This window comes from Lactuca virosa, chromosome 6, assembly GCF_052849685.1.
Source record: "Lactuca virosa cultivar CGN04683 chromosome 6, Lactuca_virosa_CGN04683_v6, whole genome shotgun sequence".
NCBI classification, from domain to species: domain Eukaryota; kingdom Viridiplantae; phylum Streptophyta; class Magnoliopsida; order Asterales; family Asteraceae; genus Lactuca; species Lactuca virosa.
Window position 1 is genome coordinate 260,021,094 of NC_136431.1, and position 24,136 is coordinate 260,045,229.

The following is a 24,136-nucleotide window of genomic DNA, read 5'->3' on the forward strand; positions in this document are numbered from 1 at the left end:
ATATATATATATATATATTAATATGTGTGGTAAATTTAGTGCATAAAATTGTAAAAATAATGGGTGCCGTAGTTGCAGCCGACTTAGGTAGGTAAACAGGTTGAAGTTGGCAAGGGAAACGTCATCTACGTCAACGGTATTGATGACCGCATTAAGTGTAGGAAAGCAATCGTCATGGAGGGCAATCTGGCTTCTATAAGATCCGTAAAGGGACTACCCTTTATTCCAGATATCTCATTTTTTGTACACATTGCTTTTGAACGTCAGTGCTAGAAATCGAGCAGGAAGAAACATGAAGCCGCAACAAATGGAAAAGATTATCAAAGTTCTAATCAAGCAGGCGGAAGAGGAGGTAACTGCATTGGCAAATGTTGAAAACGATTTCTATCTAAACCAGCAAACAAAAGCCGAAATACAGGCAAATATGAACTAGGGACCTACGTATCTTAACTATCTGTGGATGGAGAAGCTACTCATTGATAACACATATGAAGCATTGAAAGCTATCCAAACCATCTATAAGCTGAAGAGGGAAGCAGAGATAAGAATGGAGGAACTGAGGAAGGAGCTGAAGACACTACCAGAGGATGATCGACCTTATGTGGATTAAGGTGATAGTTTTATGGAGTTAGTTGTTATGGTGTTTTGTTTTAGAATGTAAATGGTCTTTTGGGGTTGTAAATGGGTATGGTCGTATGGTGTCTGTTTTGGAAATGGTGTTTCTTTGGTTTTTGGTTTCTTGTGTATAGGTAATGGGTTGGCAACCGTATTTGTCGTGGTCATATGTAATGTAATGCTTTTATGTTTCAAGGAACGGAAGTGATAATTAGTACTTTACATCTACTATTTATAGATTAAGGATGTTTGTGTGAAATGTGTTTTGTTTTGGTGTTTATGGATTTTTTGTATTTATTGAATTTAGTATGAAAGGTTGGATAATGCTGATTCTGTTGTACGTTTCTTGTTGTAGTTTCATTTAGAGTAATGTTGGAAAATGGGTTGAATGGAGTTTGGACTGTGTTTTACTACTGAGAAGTGGGGACAAAAAGTTGTTAGCTTCCAATATTGAGATCATGTAAGTGTAAGTGTGTAAGTTGGGCCCTCCTGTATGTATCATTAATATTATATACTGTGTGTAAATAGTAGCATGTTTTGGTTATGAGTTCAAGTAGTTTTTGGATTTTAGGGTATTCCAGGTTTATATAATTGTTATTCTTGAAAAGGAAATAGATGGGTAAAATGGGTATTATTAGGGAAAAGTGGTTGTATGTGTATTTTGTCTAAAAGAAATATATGATGTCAAATCTAACAAACCAAGATAGATTCTTATTTAACCAAAAGCAGAAAAAACGTTTTGTCTTTCTGAGGGTGTGGATGTGTTGTGTAGTAAGAACATAAAGAACAAAAAAAAGCCACGAAAAGCAGTAAAAGTGGTATTGTAGTAAAATAGTTTTGGAATAGGTAAATTTTTGTAAATTATTTATGTACATATTGGTGATACATTTATAGGAAATGGGTATTTTAGTTGGGTCCACAATTATGGTTCTAGTAGACTGATTTTTATCTATTCAAAGCATACATAAGTGGTACATTTCATAAAGCTTATAGCATCCAAAGTTGCATAGTTAACATATTGGTACAAAGTGTTATGTTGTTTACATACAAAAGCAGTAAAAGTGTTTATGGAACATCTGATACTAACTACAAACAGACGGGACACATTCATGAGAAACAAAATAAGAGATGATGGCATCTATTTTTTGCGGCTTCGCTTTGTGTCCGTTGATGGTGTTGGCTCATATGTATCCAAAAGAGAGAATGTGTTAGAAAACATAAAGGTATGATAGGTAATAATTTGGTTTATGTGTATACCAGTGGTGTTGTATAACATAGTACGTGTGTTGCGTGTGACAGACATTGTAGATTCAGGTGTGTCTTGAAACTGAATATCCATGATTGATGCTTTGATCAAAAAGGTTTTATCCTGCAAACAGGTGGTTGTACTGTTAGGGTATTGATTTTTGTCAGTATTATTCAATGAAATTAGATAGGAGGATGTCATGTAACATGACCAGTAAGTCTGATCGTTTTCTTGTTTTGATATCCTGCAATGTAATTGGTATTCCAGATGGAATAGAAATTGGTCTTTGTGGTCCACGGAAACTGAAATCAGATAGTCATTTTGTTAACAATAGTTTTATTCAAGAAATGTGATGGTTACAGATGAGAAATGTGCCGTACATATCAAGAAGTGCTGTTGTTTTTGGTATTTCTGGATTTATGTATACACTAGGTAAATGCTCGCGCGTTGCGCAAAATATAATTATAAATTTAAAATATATGTTGTTTAAATATAAAAATGTCATAGTTAACTTTGATATAATAATCCTTATACTAATTTAGTATAAAATATTAAATATTTTGAATTATATGATCATATTAAATCTATTAAAACTATATAGGCTAAATCGTCTCAGTGGACTCTATCAGCATGTTACTCGTAAATTAATGTTATTTTAAAAACTACATTTGATTACAATTTAGTTCTTACATTTAACACTATAATTTATAACTTATAACTATTTACAAAATAGTCATTGGATTTTCTTTAAGTTTAATTGAAAATTTCATTTAAGTTAGTACTTTAACAATGTATTTAAATTAATAATTTAAGTAATTTATAAAAATTGTTCAAAAGTTGTGACTTTAAACTGAAAATTTAAGAAATAACATAACAAAACTAAATATAAGTAAAATATGTTAATTTAATATTCAAGTTTAGTTAATTTTAGGATTACAATTAGCGTTTTACACCTATTTAACAATTAACCAATGTATATTCATTATTAGAAAGAAATTGAAAAGTAATGAGAGTTTCAAATATATGCGGTAAATAGAAAATTATATCTTTCAGATTTACATGGAAAATTTAAAATATTCACGACTTTTACTTAGTTACCTTTTTGAAGCGGTACAAAACAAACGATAATATTTAACATATCTAATTAAATATTATCTACATCACGGTATATAGCATATGATCGATAACATCTATCTGATCTAATATATATTAACAATTAAAGCACAACATACAACAATTGTATTAAATGAATCCAAAACCAAGAAAAACATATAAACAATTAGTATATAACAAACTTACAAATGAAAAGCTATAACATAATAATATATCTCGAAAAGTGGTCATAAGACCTCAAACCAACACAAAAGCCTTTAAGCTTGTTTTCTTTATGAAGTTTGTATGTGATTTGTATGCATGTCTACCCAAAAGATTGATCCTTTTATAGTAAACGTTTCATTAAGTACTTATTAATCATAATATAAGTTATAAAACCTTTGAGTGTTAAATCATTATTAAGAAGACTTTTGAGTTGTATTAGTTAAAATATGGGGGTTTCAAATGAATGTGGTTTAAGCAAAAATAATTCTATATAGTCTTGGGAGTTTCAAATGCATGAGGTTCAAGGAAAAATGCTAGCTTTATAAGATGTATAGATAGATGGGTGGCAGAGGATGATCCATGGCGCAATGTTCATAGGATTAAAAACAAGATTATATTCATTAATAAGAATTATTATTGTATAGTAGTAATTTTTTTTTTGTAACTTTCAAATTGGAAGTGCCATACCTGCAGTAGTGGAAGGTTTTAGGTTTGTAACAGCAACAATTGTAATCGCATGCAGCGGGATGAGTAGATCGCGGTTGAATTTTGTTGGGACTGTGATGCATTCATTCCATAGGTTTATTGGAAGTTCATTGCAATACATGTTTAATGTATGATGTTAATACCTGATGGAAGTGTAATGTATACTTAATATATGTTCCATGATATTGCAGTTACCTGTTGTCTGTTAGGAGGAGGAAAACATATGGCTCATCATTTTGTTTTCTGCAGTTTTTGATTTTTGATAGAACACCAATAAAATCTAAAAAAGTAATTAATGTTATTATGTGAGTAATCTGTATGATATAGAATGAAACAGAGATCTGTATACCTGGATAGTAAGGTGGTTTTTCTCCAAGTTCCATGAGATGACATTTTGTCACAAACCAGAACCAGTGTTTTGGTATTGTCATTGTATTTGGAAGTGGTTTGATTACTGAAATGAGACCAACCTCAATGTAGAAATCATTCTCTAATACCTTCTGGTGCCTATCAAGTTCTGGGCAGCTGTATTCGGAGATCGTGTAGCAATCGAATAATTTGAATACTGATTCAATATAAGCCTGACTGGAACGTTGTCCAAGAATTTGTATTGCATCTCCCTATAGAATTAATTAAGTATTAAAGTATAACCATAGTAACTGTTTTTTGTATATTTATGTTTTGTGTATATATTTTGTTCACTTACAAATCTATCAATAGCTAAGTACCATGTATCGTATCGACGAATATCGTTCTTCCATCTGTGGATGATTCTCACTTGTAAAGGAGCTCCAACACCTTTGCACTTCAGATCGGATATACTACACATGACTAATGTGTCTTCACTGTTAGGAAAACAAGGATTAATTGAGGTAAAAGTGTCAGGTATTACATATAGTATGCATCGAGGCTTGTTTGGAAAATAATTACAGCTATGTAAGTAATAGTGATATGAAAGTTAAATTTTAGGTTATTATGGGTATTATGGACCTGATTGTGGATTACACTGCGTAGCAGATCTTTGTACACAATGTTTTTTGTCTCTGTGGGTATCGGATGTTCATTTCTTTCTATAATAATTTTTATGGATGGAGGTGATGTTGCTCTGGAGAAAGCTACATACAATTGTCCATGTGCAAAAATTGGTTGAGATAGATAAACACCAATTTTTTTAATGACTGTCCATGGCTTTTATTGATTGTTATTGCATAACAGATCTTGACTGGAAACTGTTTTCGTGAAAAACTGAATGGCAAATCAGACGGCGTGTGTATGAATTTTATGCGAGGAATGTATACATGTGTTCCGATATAAGTTCCTTTCATTATGGTAGCTTCGATTATGGTTGGGAGAAGCTGTGAAACAATCAACCGAGTACCATTACATAATCCTTCCTTTTGATTTATGTTTCTCAATAACATAATTGGTGTTCCTTGTTTCAAGTGAAGTGCATGAGGTGGGATTCCTGGAAATATTAATTCATTTAGGTACTCTGTGGGATATAGGCCTTCTAGATCAGATGTGTGTTTTCCATTTGGCTGCATTGAATCTGTACTGTTATATACTAAACCGGAAGCTGTGATAGTTTTTAGGATCATGTTGTTTATCTTATCTGCCACTTCATTTGTTGGACAAACAATTGCTCTTTCTGAAAGGTCTTTGGCAGTTGGGTTGGTGAGTATACAATCTCCATACACAAACCGTATAAGATCTTGTAACACATTTGGTCCAGGTGGGATCAACAGTGATTCTAGAATTTGAACCCAAGATGTGTTGTCCAGATCATATGTATCTGGACATCCAAGCAAACCATCTCCAATGTTGAGAAGCCAACTGGCAAAATCTATTGTTGATATTGTGTGTGTCTCGGCATATGTATTTGAAAGCAAACACATATTTTCCGTAAGCATTTCTAACTTCAAAAAGAGGCCATAGATATGATTTTGGTAGTGTAAGCGCTATTATCTCAGAACGTGTGCTTTTTGGGACAACCGGAAGTGTTTGTCGAAAGTCACCACCAAGGAGGACAGAAAGACCACCAAATGGTTTTTCCTTACATTCTAAAACATCTCGTAGTGACCTATCGAGAAATTCAAAACATCTTCTGTCACTCATTGGTGCTTCATCCCATACAATAAGTGATGTATGACACATGAGATCACCTAACATTGTTCTCTTTTTTATATCACAAGATTTTTTGTTTGTCAGGTCTATTGGAATCTTAAATCTTGAATGTGCGGTTGTTCCAGATGGAAGTAGTAATGATGCGATTCCAGATGCAGCAACAGCTAGAACCACTTTCCCAATTGATCTAAAATAAGAAAGAATTGTAGTCCATAGAAAAGTTTTTCCTGTACCACCGTGACCATAGACAAACATCAATATCTGTTTCTTATCTTCAATGCACCCAATAATCATTTGATAGATTGACATCTGATGTGCATTTAATCGTGGCAGAAATTGATTAAGTACTTCGTGTAGTTCTTCTCTATTGTAAGTCTTTCTTCAAGTAACAGTTGATTATCAATCACAGCAAGGATATCAGATGATGGCATCGGTAAATCAAAATCATGTAATGATCTTGAAGGGACGGAAGAACAAAGTGTATCCTCTAAATTGTGAAGCAACTGCTGTGTTATGAGATCATCCTTGAAAGACAAAGACCTATCCATTATTCTGGTTTTCATTGTGTACAGATAATCATCACACATCTTTTCATGTGCCACTTCCCATAAGAGGCGTGGATTACTTACTTCACAAAAAAGCAGCAGGTGACAGAAAAGGGATTGCAGTTGTGCTGAAGTCGCCCAGACTGAAGCTTCAATGAACGCATTCATCCACTCGGTGTCATCTCCAATTATTCCTAATGCATTGCAGGCACTTCTGTAGGTTGGATAGACAATGTTGGAAACGGTACATAGATCTTCAAATGATTTGCAACCCTTCTGATGAGAAAGTAGCATTCTCAGATAAAACAATTCACCAGACGATGGATGAACAAAGACCACCCGACCAACCATTTTTATTGAGTCATCAGCCCTACGTCCCCATGATTTAGAAGGAACATCCCATTTGTAATACTTTGGATAGTAAACATATGTGACATCATGACCAGATTCATCTATTGCATTGCTCTCAAACCATGCAAGAAGGGTTGTTCTAGAAGCATTTGGGTTGGACAAAACTTCTTCTATTGTGCTCTCTTCGTTAAGCACAATATGATGTGTGTTTTCTGTATGAACAGACATAATCTGAACAGGTGGGTGCCGGTGATGTATGTGCAAATCAAGAATACGCCATGCCGCCTCATGTGGACAGATGTATCTTCCATCTATGAAATTCTGAATTTCATTTACGAAAGAGGATTCCTTTTCTTTTCCATCCACCTTATTATTTGTCACAACACTTGGGCCACCTCTATCTTATGTTTCAGTTTTTTGTAGTGCATATCTAACACGATCTGCTCCTTTAGAAATGTACTTGAAGAGATACTTTATCATCATGTTCCATCCACAGTACTCAACGTTAATATGTGCATCAAACCGAGAACATAACCTTCTGTTATAAGGTACGGTATACCCATTATCTATGGGAATCCCACGTAGTGTTATGTGTTTTGCTGCTGAAGAGTGTTTGTAACGCACATAACCATCAGTATCAAAGAATGTAGATTCAAGAAATGGTTTTGGAAAATGTTTCCTACATTTGCCATCCTTCATACATGGAGCTTTTGCATTTAGTGGACCACATGGACCATGAATCATTCACGCAGTAATTGTTCTATACAATGCAGGTTCCGCAACCGGATATGGAAATTCAGCAGTTATATATCTATCTACATCTTCAGCATGCCGTATTTTAGATGAACTATTTACCCATAACAATGTATGACAATATGGAAGACCTCTCTTTTGAAACTCTATTGTATACAAATCTGTCAGCATAATTATACTTGTTAAATAAAAAAAAGTGCTTTGTTTTATGGTAGTGATATGTACGTCAAATTTAGGATGTACGAAACACAGGAACATGGAAGATAAGAATAAAATAATGTAATTTAATATGGATGGAAAACGGAATTGTAAGAATCTGAGATGACATGAAAATAGAAACTACTTATCCATTTAAAGAAAAAAGAATCTGTATTTGTAAACCATTCAATTTAAAAACAAATGAGGATATAGGAATCTAATTGAATACAAATGCAAGGATACAATTGTGACCAAATTGCGCCTACCTGCTACTAAAAAAAATGATTTTAAGAATTTTGTACCAAATTGCCCCTACATGCTACTTTTATACTTACAAAAAAAATTATCTTAACAGTTTTGGACTAAAATGCCCCTGCATAATGTTTCTATACTTAACAAATTTTCAACTTAACAATTTCCGATGACACAACAGTGGCATACAATTATATTCGTCTCATTTAGGTGTCAGAATAAAGAGTAAAGAAAAAGTAAAATAATCATGAAAATTGAACAGCTGATAAGATATTTCAATAAAAGATAATCTCAAGTAAGAAAAGATTTCAAGTCATAGACAAAGGAAATAACATACATGCATCAACATCACCAAAAGTCTTGTCTCGTTTCAAGAAGTCCACAAAATCATGAACCTTCAGTTTAAAAACCCTTGCAATGATATCTGCCCTGTTATTTGGATCCTTCTCGTCATATCTATCCATGTATCGTCTTATCTCAGGCCATTTTACATTGCATGTGAAAGTTATGAAATATTGTGGGTTACCATAAACTCTACATATGGCCAGTGCGTCCTGATAGTGACTATACATGTACCGGGGGCCTCCTGTAAAAGAGGTTGGCAAAAAAACTCGTTTGCCTACAAACCGACCCTCCTTGTCCCCCTTTGAAAGCGCATCATATAGCCCACTAACATACTCAGAACGAAGATTGTCCTGATGTTTAGAAATGTAGTCCAACCGTGCAGCCTCAATACAAGTATATGCATCCATGAGATATTGTTGAAACAGGCGGGAGGCACTTAAAATTGGAGATCATATTCCTTGTCGAGCATGGATCTGATATGCATAATACATGTTAACCGTAAGACTCCGAGCATTGACACCAACCTCATTTCTCAATTTCAACCGTGGAGACCAACCATCTTCACCATATGGAAACAAATTTGGATATTGCAGGGGCATGTAACAGGGATGAAGCTTGCTAATACGCTGTGGCCGACCATAATTAGAATGGACTACAATATCATAGGCAGTGCAATTACTGTCATCACCACTAACAACGCAGCCTAACGATCCCGGTGAAGGGAAATCATACCTGCGATCCGGAACATTGCTGAACAAACAAACAGAATAACAGCTTATGTTTTGTTGCTCTGCAACATCTTTTGCAGTCTTGAATGTTCGTACATATTCATTGTTCTGAGAAAAAAACGAAACCATAAACAACACTATACTCTCATCCAGATTTGGTTTTGTTGGACCATCAAAAACCCTCAACCTGTTATCGACTTCGTTTTCTATGTCAAATAAGTAAAGCTGAAGAAACTGTGGCCCTTTCTGAGGGTCTGGACACAGGGAACCAATTTTATGACTAATTTGTCTAGAAATCTTAAACACAAAAGGCCCTCGACTATCATTGACATGATCATCAACATCTGCTCCAAAAGATGTCATAGAGAACATACTGTTATAAGCTCTAATGTCCCGTAAAAAATGGTCGTTAGCAAAAAGGGCCATAAATTCATCCGACATTCTAGAAGGATAGGGAAGAACAACCGAACCACTTCTACAACAACGATGCTATCTCGGATGGTGAGGAGTAGACATTTTCAAATATCTTTCTCCAAGCAAGAAAAAAGCACCACACTACATCACAGTCGCCACAATCTACATATTTAGGGAGAGCACGTAAACCATCCGTTCGTCGATACAACCGACGCCGAACATTTCTAACTTCAGTAACAGAAGGGGAACTGGAAGAGGAAGCAACATCACACCAACGACGATTCTTGCCAGGACCCATATCCACACAAAGAAAATAAAAATAACCCCAAATACAAAAAAAAGAACAAACGAACCAAAAGTAAATAAGCAGAAGGAACCCTTACCTGAAATGAGAAGCAGAGACGGAAGCCAAAAATCGGGAACAACGACCGCAGATAGCGAAGCAGAATGGATATACATGGAAAATAGTAAACATCATGCATGATGAAAAACATGTGTATAGATTATAAGAAAATGTACAAAAAAACCCAATACTATTAGTCTCCAAAATTAAAATTCGTTAACCACAATTAAAGGGCCATTTTTGCCAAAAAAACAGAAGTTCACTATTCATCTTTTAACACAACTTTAATATATATATATATATATATATATATATATATATATATATATATATATATATATATATATATATATTAGTTGTGATACCCGTATATTATACGGATTGATCAAAACAAAATGTTAAATACAAATAAATAAACGGGAAATTTATTTGAAATTGAAAATTGAAATAAGTAAAAATTATGAGAAAAAAATAAGAAATAAAAAATTAACATGCGAAAAATAAATAAATTAAAATTACATGTTTAGTTGTCAGACCCATCTACTAAACGAGTTAATTATAACAAATTGTTAAATACGAAAGTTTAAACTGTAATTTATTAGAATTTGAAATTAATAGTCATTGTAACATCTTGTTTCAGGGCGTTTCATAATTCGGGGCAGTGACCCAAGGATCAAGTCTCAAAAGGCATCGTGCCTTGGGAAAGAGAGGCTTTGACCCATTATGTGGTGGATAATGTAGGTTGTGGGTATCGAGTGTTCGGTTTGTGCTTTTGGAGCCCAAGGGTATAACGATAAAGTGATGGTCCAGGTTTTTCGTGAATTTTGGATTTAAGTTCGAAAGGTTTTAAGTAGAACCGAAAAAAATTGACCCAACCCACCAACCCAACCCAAAAATAGTGGGCTGGGTTGGGATTTTCAACCCATTTAAGTTAAATGGGTCAACCCGTCTAACTCATATAATTAAATAGGTTAGGTAAAAATTATGAACCCGTTTTCAATCCGCCAACCCATTTAACTTTAATATACATATTGAATTTAATAATTTTTTTGAATATTATCATGTATTAATCAAATTATTAATTTATAAACTATAATATTGTATTATTATTGATGTTTTAAAAAACATGCAAACCTGATTCTCATCATTTTTCTTAGCGCATGTAATATTAAACACTCTCCAAAATCACTTTGAAATTTAATATTTTTAATGTTATTTGAACAATATATTTGTATTTATGAATTGGGATTATACTTTTTTCATACTTTGAAAGTTTATTTATGTTTGGAACTAGTTTAAGTGATATAATCTTTAGTTAAGTAATTTATTTATGTGATTTTAAATGGGTTAACCCAAGTTTAACCCATTTATTAACTAGGTTGGGTCGAGAACTACATAAACGCGTCAACCCAGTGACAACCCATTTATCTAAAAGGTTGGGTTGGGTTGGAAATATCAACCCATTTAAAGAATAGGTTGGGTTGGGTTGAAATTTTAAACTCGGGGGTGAAATAGACACGGTACAGATTTGGGCCGACGCTTGAGTTGTAATAGACTCGGGGTGAAATAGACCCGACACAGCCTTGAGCTGGAAGATATGTATGGTATGCGGTATCGAGTATTCTAGTTCGAGAGGGAAGGGCCCGACTTGATCGCAGCGCATCCACCCATGTTTCCACACTTTATGATTTTGGAATTGTACTCTGCTAACTATTTTTACTCTGATATAGTTTGGAATGATATAATTGATTATATGGTGTTTATGGTTGAATTAAAAATGAAAATTTGACCTTATAATTTTCGGGACGTTACAAGTTGGTATCAGGGCCTTGGTTTGAGGGATTCAGACATACTCTTGGGTGTGTCTGAACTAAAACTGAGGATTTGGTAGATTTTCCATAAAAAGAAATGTTTTATAAAAGGATTTCTAATAAAAGAATGTGGGTGGTGCGTGCAATCAGCCGAGCTCAAGTAAGTGATTCCCAGAATACCCATACATGTTTGTTATGTTATATGTTACGAGTATTGCATGCTAGATTAGGGATAAGGATCTGCTCATGATTGCGTGCTAGGAGAGATGCCTTATATGCCTGATTGTTAGAGCTTTTAGATTTGCATGCTAGTATGGATATTAGACGATTGGATAGATGGGCCTGATATGTGTTGCCTTGTAGCCTAAAAGGAATTGGATGTTACATTAGATTTGGAATCTTTATTGGTAGAAAGTGAGCTTGAGATGTCCTCTGTTTGGTCTGTGGCTTAGAATGTTAGTGCATGAATTTTGTTTGCTTTGTGATATATGGGACTCTTGATGATGTGAATTAACTATTAAGTGAATATGTTAAGTCACATGTTGCATAGGTTAAACAATCTTAGAGTGACTGATTTGACCCTAGTATGCAGCTCTCGTTTGAGTCTAGATGTTGTAAGGATGAGTTGTTTACTCGAAAGATTATCTAAGTTGTGTTGCATGTGATTATATTCATGAAGTAGTTGACTGACATTATTGGGAGTTCTTCAGCAGCTGATGGCAGGGTGAGGTTGGTAACCTAGAAGAGCCTAGGATGTGTTATAATGGGTTGGCTGCAATGTTTAGCAGGTATTTGGAGTATCCATTTGAGAATGTGACTTAGAGGATTCAGGATAATTATTGAGGAAAGTATGGATAGGTGTGGAAGGTAGTATTAGGCATGTACTACTGAAAGCATAGGATCCATACTCGAATCGAGGAGAGTCATGGAGAATCTAGGAAGCTAGTGGGATGAGGATTATTTGGGTATGTTTTGATCATGTGTATGATTGCTTTTCAGAAGGGTAATGGGCACACGTGGGGGAGATTCAGGTTCAGGTTCGGACTCAGGTGTAGGATCTGGTGCTGAGCCAATTGACGGGGGATGCGTGAGTCCTTCACATCACCTGCTGAGATATCTGTATATGTGGGAGGACTGTGACAACCGTCAAAATTCGAGTCGGTTCTAGATTTGAATAGACTTAGTTGCACATATAGGCACAACACATATTAGACTTAGTAACTAGAAGCTAAGTTATAACCTAGTAGAAACTTGGAAACAGATAGAAACAATGGATGGTGTACTTAGATTTCACATTGATATGTGAATTCTATAACTACTTAACTGTAGAGACTATCCATATTCGGGTCACTCTTTGACTCGAACACCTTTTTATTAATCATATACACACATTATGCACTTGACCTAGTAGTAGAAATTAGGTTGGAGCCTCATAGAAACTTAAGTCAAAGTGGAAAACTAGGACTAGTATACTTGATTCCTCAATTTCGCTTGAATCTCGAAACCACTACATAGAATGCCAATAAACCGATAAAATAAGTTACAAATATTATTTATAACTATGAAAAGAGTTATAATACCATAAGATAAATTTAAGTCTTAAAGATTCTATTGATTTTGATATCCAAAGATTTTCAAATCTCAAAAACCCTAAATGCCCTAAAAACCTAAATTTATGAAATTTAACCTTAAAAATTCTATAAAAATAGTTATGAGCCTCATAATATGATCTTATAATAATTAAAATTATAAAAATTCATTCAAGGAAAAAAAATTTAACTCACTAACATTTACCCTTAATTTATAAATCAAAAATCAAGGTTTTATAAATAAAAACTTGATTTTAGTGCACATTTTATATAAAATTTAGATATTTTATAAAAGAACTTAAATTTTATAAAACAAAATGAATGAGAAAGGGGTATTATACTCAAAATTTCGGACCCCTCTCTTCCCATATCTCTCTCTCACACTCTCATTCTCCAACACACACACATCTCTCTTTTTTCTCTCTGTAGAAAACTCTCTCTACCTTCTCTCTAATTTTTTTTTCTCCAAACACCACAACCACAACCTCTTGACCACGAAATCATGGAAATTAATAAGGGTTTTTCAAGCCATAAATAAATTTAAGGTAAAGAACATACATCTCTTGAAGATCCACAACAATGATTTAAGCCATGCGTGTGCATTTTACTTCAAAAACCGACTTCTACTTCTTCATCTTCTTCAAACTTGTTTTCTTTTTGTTAAAATGGTTTTTAGAACATCATGGATGTGTTTTAACACCATGCATGTATGATAAACAAGGTTGCATGTTCATGATCTTAGTGCAAAAATCGATTTTAAGGATTAAAACATCAAACTCAAGTTAAGAGTTTTTGAGAAACAAAATTTTGTTCATAAATGCATGTATACATTTTGATAAGTTTTAATCTTTTGATCTCTGGAAACATGACTATAATATAATTTTATCATGATACTTTAAAATATTTCAAAAGATTTACTCAAATAAATGATGAAAACTCACTTTTCTAACCAATCATCATGCATGCAATCTGCCAGATTTCTTTACCTAACTTTAAACTTCCATATCTCACTCATTTGTTAACAAAAATTCGAGATTACCTTTCTGAAATATAATATTTTGAGTTAGCTTTCAAACCCATATGACCTCACTAGAAAATTCCAATATTTTGATTTTTAGCCATTTTTACAAAACTGTTGCTCAATCAGCAAATTTTTGTGAATACTAGTTTTGTATTGCATGTTCAAAGGTCTTATTCATCACTAAAAATCATGGAAAATTAATTTGAGCACTTAACATCATGTATTAAGAGGTATAAAAAGATCTTGATTCAAAAGTCTTTGGAACATGTTGCAAAAATTCTCAAAGTAACATCAATGATCTTTACCAAAATCACAAGAATCAAGTTTTCTCTATAATTGTTTGAGCCTTTAGGCATGTTTTTCGACATCAAAAATAAGAAAACAATTTTTCATTGTTATTAAATTGTTTGAAGATGCATTCTGGAAATTTTCGGCTCAATATATATTTTCTTTATTTTTACATGAAAATAATAAGAAAATAGAACGTTAAAGCATATAAAATACTTACGCTTGTAAATAAATTTTGGAAATATTTTTGGATGACCCTTTAAGTAAATAAACATCTCTCATGAGGTTTCATCGATTTTTGTTACTGTTTAGTATGACTTTTAATTTTCCTTTTATTTAGCTCCAATAAATCATAAAACCACTTTAGGGAATGTTAAAATATTATTTCTTATTTTTCGCAGCTTGTACCTTATATTTAAGAGTCAGAAAAATACTTTGGGAATTTTTCAAAATGTATATCTATTTTTCTTGAATTTGTGTGTTTATAATGGACTAAAAACAGGAAAAATAGTTTTACTCATCCAAAATTCATGAAAATGTACTCGAAACTCTTATAATATGTTAGGATGATGCATAAATGTTTTGATGATTTTTATCTTATGTATGCTATTTTTCTTCTGTTTTCCCAAGATTTAATACACTTTAATGTACAAAAATCATAAAATTGGGTTAAACAGTTTAGAAATCCATTTTTATATTTTTCCCAGATTAAGTATCTGTAATAACATTTGTAAAAAAGGTTTTGCGAATTTTTGAAACTGTTATCTATTTATTTCTATTTTTATAGAATAAATACACAAAAATCAGAAAAATTGTGTTAAACTTTTTGAAAACACATATTAATATTTTTCCCAGATTATGTACACTGTATAACAGTTACACAAAAATTATAAGAATTGTTCATGATAGTTTACTATTTTTCCATGATTTTATGATTATTCAAGGAATTAAATGATGAAAAATAGTTAGACAAATCAAAAATTCAAGAAAATTTATCTTAAGGTCTTTGACTTCAATTAAAACTGAAATACAAAGTTTGGGAAATTTAGAACTAAATTGATTTAGTTTTTGAATATTTAATCATTAGAACACCTCTTAAAATGTTAAATATTAACATTTCAATAATGAGAATTTTCCACTTAAATTGTTATATAACAATTGATTCATTGAAATTTAATTTTCACAGAAAAATGTTTGTAACATATCAATATTAAATTTTGACACAATATTAGCATAATTCTATTGTAGTAGTAAGTATACTAGTGTTAGATTTCGATTAGAGACTCACTAGCGAATACCATTATTGTAGGAATCAGTAGTGGTACATGTGGAACGTAGTTCAATGCACCTTTTGCATCATCTCAATGCATTGTGAGTATTCACCACTCCCCTATTTTTGGTTTTAAATGTTTTGGGGTGGAAAAGCATGTCCTAAACTATTTATGATTCGTTGTATTTATTTTGACTCGTATGAAACTTGGTTGCTATATTTCGTATGTATGTGTATGTTACTTTAATTCATGAGGACTGTATCACGGTTAAGTCCCTAGAATCTCTAGACACAACTCATTAACTCTTTTGAGCCTATGGTTATTATGGATAGCGCTATCAGGAGGTAGACAACTCTTCACTCGCACGATTCGCTTGAGTGCATTTTACCATTTTATACATTATGTTTGCGATACACATAGTAGTCAATAGGGCACGATTCGGTCATTAGGCTTGGGTTGTGAACTCATGAATGGAAACTTGATGCACATATGAATATTTATGCACATATCAACTTGTATTCTCATGTTAGCAACGTCACTTGTATACTTCTTTTAGCAATGAAATTGTTTGCTCCTTGTAACAACGAAAATTATTTCGATTCTTGAAAACTCATTTTAGCAATATACTTTTATTTATGGAAACTTTTATCAAAACTTTTATTTCGACTCTTGAAACCAATATTATTTTTAATCTGTGAGTACTCACCAACTATTTTTATAGTTGACACTCGTTTTACATGCTTTTTCAGGAATCATCTAGTAAGAGGCACGTAGAGACACAACACTTATAGGAGCATTTGCATATGTTGACTTTTAAATACTTTGTAATTTCTTTTAAAAAGTTGTTCAAACTCATTGTAAATTTGTAATGATTTTTAATACTATGGTTGGTTTTGTCTTTAAATTTTTGCTATGAGACCCTTTGTACTGCCACGCCTCGTGTTTCCGCTTTAGCGGGGTGTGACAGAAAGCCAAAGGTTATAGAGAATACCGGTTTTCCTTTGGAGAACCACAACTATAGCCAAAAATTTTCAAAATGTTTTTAAAATACTGAACATACTACTGGTATAACTAATTCGACTATGCATTATTGCACTTTAATTAAGTATAGCCTGGCCAAGTATGCTTAATTAAGGAAAGTTAATGTGAGGCTGGAAACGGTTATAGTAGAATTATGTTCAAAACAATTTTCAACTTAAACTTTTGAAAAACAAAATTTTTCGGTGTGCGTACGGGCATTACATATTATAGGCATTCATTTAGATACACTTAGAAACTAAGTGTACTGTTATAACAATGCCTTTATTTAGAAATATTCTTGTCCCTTATCAAGTGCTAGGTTAACCACTTAGGTTATATCACTAGCCACTCTAGGAGCAATGCACATAGTACTAAGAATGGGTATTCCTCGGTAGCTATTGACTTTAGATGTAAGATTAGTAGCTAGATATACACTAGTAATAATCTTAAGTCGAAACATATACCAATTATTCCTCAATACCTCTTCATCGTCTTCGTACTAGAGTTACAACTAGGAAAACGTTCTGATACCGACACAGATGAAAATTGGAGCATCGCGTAAGGAGGTAGATGAGTCGCCACTAAGTAATCACTTGGATACCAATGGCGGGCATTCCGGATTTGACTCACAAGGAGACACGGAGGTTTAACCCATATGTGAGACCTTATTACTACGCTACGATTTTGCTCTAGGTTGTTTCCCACCTTGAGCTTAAAACTTAACATAGGATATCCCTTTGACCTCTATAAAAAAACTGCATTGACACCATAAAATGTTTTTCAAACAATTTTTCTTGTCCTTTATCCTGGGGAAAAGACACCAATACTCGCCTTGTACTCTCCTTAGTATTTAGGTACGATCAGTCACACTAACATACTTATTCCTTACTTCTTAATCTTCCATCGAAAAGTTATTTCACTTCATCGGTTTTACTTATCATCGATAAAATATTTTATAACCACTTCATATAACTTACTAGACCTTTCCTAACAATGTAAGCCATATTCTCGCTAAAAATCTTTTGACAACTTGCTTTAACTTAACACTTCTCTTCAAAACTCAATTTAACCAATATTGGTTTTAACATTGCTATTTCAATTTCATTTCAAATCCATTTCAATGGATAGATGTGCTTTTAAGGGCATATAAACCATTTTAAACCTTGCTTACCATTTTGACACGTTTTCGAAAAACTTAGAGACATTTTCTTTTATAAAAGTGCTTAAACTCTATGCTATAAAACTTAAACATATGACCTTGAAGATCATATTATATGAATAAGTTTCATCAGATCTTTCAAACCAGTTTTGTTTTGGCTCTTTAGGTCACTTTCTCATTTAGGCATTGTACTTTACTTAAATGTGTTTTCTTGAAACCCAACATGGTATTTTTACAACCTTTCACTTCAGAATTTGTTTACAAGACATCACTAATGCCTACATTTTAAAACTTACCATATTTGTATATTTTATTACAAATTATTTATATAATCTATAAAGTTTCTAGATTTTTACTGCATTGCAAAACATAGTGTTCAATGTTAAATTTCTAGTGATTCACTCTCAACAATGTATAATGAATCTTCTAAATATATTGATTCTTTACCTTATCCGTTTTAACTACGGTTGAACTTCAGTCTAAAAGGTCAAAGCTGTCAGATTTTTCAATTACAAGTTTTAGTGTTTCTTCTTATTCACAAATGGAGTTTAACTTAATAGATAACTCATAAACATTTAGGAAACACTTTAAAACTCCCACATGTCTATTTAATCATCAACATACATCAAATATTTAAGTTTGAAATATATCTCAACCTAGCTTTAAATCTACCTATAGGTATTGTTCTTATAATTTTAACAATAGTAATCATTGCCGTCGCTATCTTCCTTTTTCTTTCCCCCGAACTTGATTTCTCGCTCTCCTTCTGATTTTAGATCTTGCACGCCATGATAGTAACATAATACATTGTCTAACTTTGTTTCTGTCTATTTTGCTTATCGTGGTATCATGTTCATACACATACAGCCTAGAAGTCTACCCTTTCGTTTTGAGCGATTAATATGTGTATAGTCGTGAGACATAATTTTGATTTAGTCAACTTTGATATATACAATTACGCCTTTTATCATATACATCTTGTTTTTATTTTGAAGTCTACTATAAACAAGTGATCCTTATTTACATTTGCTCTTTCGTTCTAAATTCGGAAACTTGATTTAAAATGTAATTTTCATTGTATTTTTCTTACAATTAATACACAAGATGAATACCATTGTTCTTATCATTTTTCTAAATCCATAAAATATATGTGAAAGAATACATTTTCTTATGCTTCTTCTTTTCTTTAAATACATCAAAAGTCTTGAATTTTACTATTATATATTCTCTAAACGATTGTTTTTGTAGAAACACTAAATTAAGAATCCACTATTTTCAATGATCGATATTTTTACACCTTTCTTAAAATAGCATTCTACTTTGTAATTTTCAGTGAGTTCCTAAACTCTCAACTTTGTTTTCATAAATATTCTGTCTCGTAAGCTTCAATTTGTCCTGACTTAGACAATTAGACAAATTTTCAAAAGAGTAGTCAAAATATTTTTGTGTAAATTCCCTTATTGATGACTTAAACCTGTAACCTTAATTAATCTTTATATTATTTTACTACTTCGTTTGATCGCCACACATGTATTTTCATTATCTTGGAATTATTACATATTTTGATAATAGTGAGATTAATTATCATTTCTAAACACACATTTTGATAACAGTGAGATTTTTATCACTTCTAAACACTTAAAATGTTATCTACACAATACGATTTAATCGCCTCCATTTGCAACATTGACTCTCTAAATATATATATTCTTCGAATATAATTCTATTATTGTAAGAGTAACCGTAGTAGTAATTATAGCCTCAGAGATCCTCAATCATTTCGTAATTTATTTTGTAGACGACACTTAAATAGCCTTTACATTGGAGATGTACCAAAACTTCGTTGCCTACCCTTAGTACGTTTTTTTTAGGAACTTACCCTCGATCACTTCCCTTTCATTCGTGTTACCCCTTCTTATTTCGGAATATATATTTTCCAGATATAGTAGCCAACCCGGAAGTGAACAAATTGTTCCTAATATCTTCTTTATTAGGCGGCGAATTTACACTTAGTGCTAATTTAGAATGCGACTTGAGGATCAATGCGGATTTAACGCTCAATGCAGTTGGTGCTTCAGCAAAACTTATAACGTTCTTTTAAGTTAGATAATATCTAACTAAATAATCTTTTCAACTACGTCGCCATGGTCGGATCATGATTTCCATGATCCTAATTTCTCGCAATCTAGACTGTAGAACTCGAATTAAGGAAACATTACTTTAAATATAGCTAAAGAATTGGGCTCTTCCCTTGGAGAATTAACCCAAAATAATCAAAGATTTCTCCAAGTCACCACCTCTCCAATTGTACAATTGCATCCGGTTGAGTTCTAATAGAATTCGTCATGAATTGAATTTCGGGACGAAATTCTTTCAACCGGGGGAGACTGTGACAACTGTCAAAATTCGAGTCGGTTATAGATTTGACTAGACTTAGTTGCACATATAGGCACAACACATATTAGACTTAGTAATTAGAAGCTAAGTTATAACCTAGTAGAAACTTGGAAACAGATAGAAACAATGGATGGTGTACTTAGATTTCACATTGATATGTGAATTCTATAACTACTTAACTATAGAGACTATCCATATTCGGGTCACTCTTTGACTCGAACACCTTTTCATGAATCATATACACACATTATGCACTTGACCTAGTAGTATAAATTAGGTTGGAGCCTCATAGAAACTTAAGTCAAAGTTGAAAACTAGGAGTAGTATACTTGATTCCTCAATTTCGCTTGAATCTCGAAACCACTACATAGAATGCCAATAAACCGATAAAATAAGTTACAAATATTATTTATAACTATGAAAAGAGTTATAAACCATAAGATAAATTTAAGTCTCAAAGATTCTATTGATTTTGATATCCAAAGATTTACAAATCTCAAAAACCCTAAATGCCCTAAAAACCTAAATTTATGAAATTTAACCTTAAAAATTCTATAAAAATAGTTATGAGCCTCATAATATGATCTTATAATAATTAAAATTATAAAAATTCATTCAAGGAAAATAAAATTTAACTCATTAACATTTACCCTTAATTTATAAATCAAAAATCAAGGTTTTATGAATAAAAACTTGATTTTAATGCACATTTTATATAAAAATTTAGATATTTTATAAAAGAACTTAAATTTTATAAAACAAAATGAATGAGAAAGGGGTATTATACTCAAAATTTCGGACCTCTCTCTTCCCATATCTCTCTCTCACACTCTCATTCTCCAACACACACACATCTCTCTTCTTTCTCTCTTTAGAAAACTCTCTCTACCTTCTCTCTATTTTTTTTCTCCAAACACCACAACCACAGACTCTTAACCACGAAATTATGGAGATTCATAAGGTTTTTTCAAGCCACAAATAAATTTAAGGTAAAGAACATACATCTCTTGAAGATCCACAACAATGATTTAAGCCATGCATGTGCATTTTACTTCAAAAACCGACTTCTACTTCTTTATCTTCTTCAAACTTGTTTTCTTTTTGTTAAAATGGTTTTTAGAACATCATGGATGTGTTTTAACACCATGCATGTATGATAAACAAGGTTGCATGTTCATGATCTTAGTGCAAAAATCGATTTTAAGGATTAAAACATCAAACTCAAGTTAAGAGTTTTTGAGAAACACAATTTTGTTCATAAATGCATGTATACATTTTGATAAGTTTTAATCTTTTTATCTCTGGAAACATGACTATAATATAATTTTATCATGATACTTTAAAATATTTCAAAAGATTTACTCAAAGAAATGATGAAAACTCACTTTTCTAACCAATCATCATGCATGCAATCTGCCAGATTTCTTTACCTAACTTTAAACTGTCATATCTCACTCATTTCTTAACCAAAATTCGAGATTATTTTTCTGAAATATAATATTTTGAGTTAGCTTTCAAACCCCTCTGACCTTACTATAAAATTTCAAAATTTTGACTTTTAGCAATATTTACAAAACTGTTGCTCAATCAGCACCTTTTTGTGAATACTAGTTTTGTATTGCATGTTCAAAGGTCTTATTCATCACTAAAAATCATGGAAAATTAATTTGAGCACTTAACATCATGTATTAAGAGGTATAAAAAGATCTTGATTCAAAAGTCTTTGGAACATATTGCAAAAATTCTCAAAGTAACATCAATGATCTTGACCAAAATAACAAGAATCAAGTTTTCTCTATAATTGTTTGAGCCTTTAGGCATGTTTTTCGACATCAAAAATAAGAAAACAATTTTTCATTGTTATTAAATTGTTTGAAGATGCATTCTGGAAGTTTTCAGCTCAATATATATTTTCTTTATTTTTACATGAAAATAATAAGAAAATAGAGTCTTAAAGCATATAAAATACTTACACTTATAAAGAAATTCTGGAAAAATATTTTTGGATGATCCTTTAAGTCAATAAACATCTCTCATGAGGTTTCATCAATTTTTGTTACTGTTTAGTATGGTTTTTAATTTTCCTTTTATTTAGCTCCAATAAATCATAAAACCACTTTAGGAAGTGTTAAAATATTATTTCTTATTTTTCGTAGCTTGTACCTTATATATAAGACTCAAAAAAATATTTTTAAAATTTTTCAAAATGTATATCTGTTTTTCTTGAATTTTTGTGTTTATAATGGACTAAAAACAGGAAAAATAGTTTTACTTATCAAAAATTCATGAAAATGTACCCGAAACTCTTATAATATGTTAGGATGATACATAAAATTTTTGATGATTGTTATCTTCTGTATGCTATTTTTCTTCTATTTTCCCAAGATTTAATACACTTAAATGTACAAAAATCATAAAATTGGGTTAAACAGTTTAGAAATCCATTTTTATATTTTTCCCAGATTAAGTATATGTAATAACACTTGTAAAAAAGGTTTTGTGAATTTTTGAAACTGTTATCTATTTATTTCTATTTTTATAGAATAAATACACAAAAATCAGAAAAATTGTGTTAAACTTTTTGAAAACACATATTAATATTTTTCCCAGATTATGTACACTGTATAACAGTTACACAAAAATTATAAGAATTGTTCATGATAATTTACTATTTTTCCATGATTTTATGATTATTCAAGGAATTAAATGATGAAAAATAGTTAGACAAATCAAAAATTCAAGAAAATTTATCTTAAGGTCTTTGACTTCAATTAAAACTGAAATACAAAGTTTGGGAAATTTAGAACTAAATTGATTTAGTTTTTGAATATTTAATCATTAGAACACCTCTTAAAATGTTAAATATTAACATTTCAATAATGAGAATTTTCCACTTAAATTGCTATATAACAATTGATTCATTGAAATTTAATTTTCACGGAAAAATGTTTGTAACATATCAATATTAGATTTTGACACAATATTAGCATAATTCTATTGTAGTAGTAAGTATACTAGTGTTAGATTTCGATTAGAGACTCACTAGCGAATACCATTATTGTAGGAATCGGTAGTGGTACACGTGGAACGTAGTTCAATGCACCTTTTGCATCATCTCAATGCATTGTGAGTATTCACCACTCCCCTATTTTTGGTTTTAAATGTTTTGGGGTGGAAAAGCATGTCCTAAACTATTTATGATTCGTTGTATTTATTTTGACTCGTATGAAACTTGGTTGCTATATTTCGTATGTATGTGTATGTTACTTTAATTCATGAGGACTGTATCGCGATTAAGTCCCTGGAATCTCTAGACACAACTCATTAACTCTTTTGAGCCTATGGTTATTATGGATAACACTATCAGGAGGTAGACAACTCCTCACTCGCACGATTCACTTGAGTGCATTTTACCATTTTATACACTATGTTTGCTATACACATAGTAGTCAATAGGGCACGATTCGGTCATTAGGCTTGGGTTGTAAACTCATGAATGGAAACTTGATGCACATATGAATATTTATGCACATATCAAACTTGTATTCTCATGTTAGCAACGACACTTGTATACTTATTTTAGCAATGAAATTGTTTTCTCCTTGTAACAACGAAAATTATTTCGATTCTTGAAAACTCATTTTAACAATATACTTTTATTTATGGAAACTTTTATCAAAACTTTTATTTCGACTCTTGAAACCAATATTATTTTTAATTTGTGAGTACTCACCAACTAATTTTATAGTTGAAACTCGTTTTACATGCTTTTTCAGGAATCATCTAGTAAGAGGCACGTAGAGACACAACACTTGTAGGAGCATTTGCATATGTTGACTTTTAAATACTTTGTAATTTCTTTT

At 31.9% G+C, this 24,136-nt stretch overlaps 1 protein-coding gene across 1 annotated transcript; it reads right to left on the bottom strand.

Annotated features, from left to right (window-relative positions):
• Positions 1-2,030: 2,030 nt before the first annotated feature.
• Positions 2,031-8,639, bottom strand: LOC145122478 (uncharacterized). Its single transcript, XM_079058079.1, has 10 exons — positions 8,225-8,639; positions 7,451-7,598; positions 7,120-7,363; positions 6,137-7,005; positions 5,657-5,975; positions 4,844-5,580; positions 4,371-4,509; positions 4,014-4,284; positions 3,860-3,944; positions 2,031-2,163 (listed from the first exon to the last, which is right to left on the bottom strand). The coding sequence occupies exons 1-10, from the start codon at positions 8,637-8,639 to the stop codon at positions 2,031-2,033; spliced, it is 3,360 nt and encodes a 1,119-aa protein (XP_078914205.1).
• Positions 8,640-24,136: the final 15,497 nt, after the last annotated feature.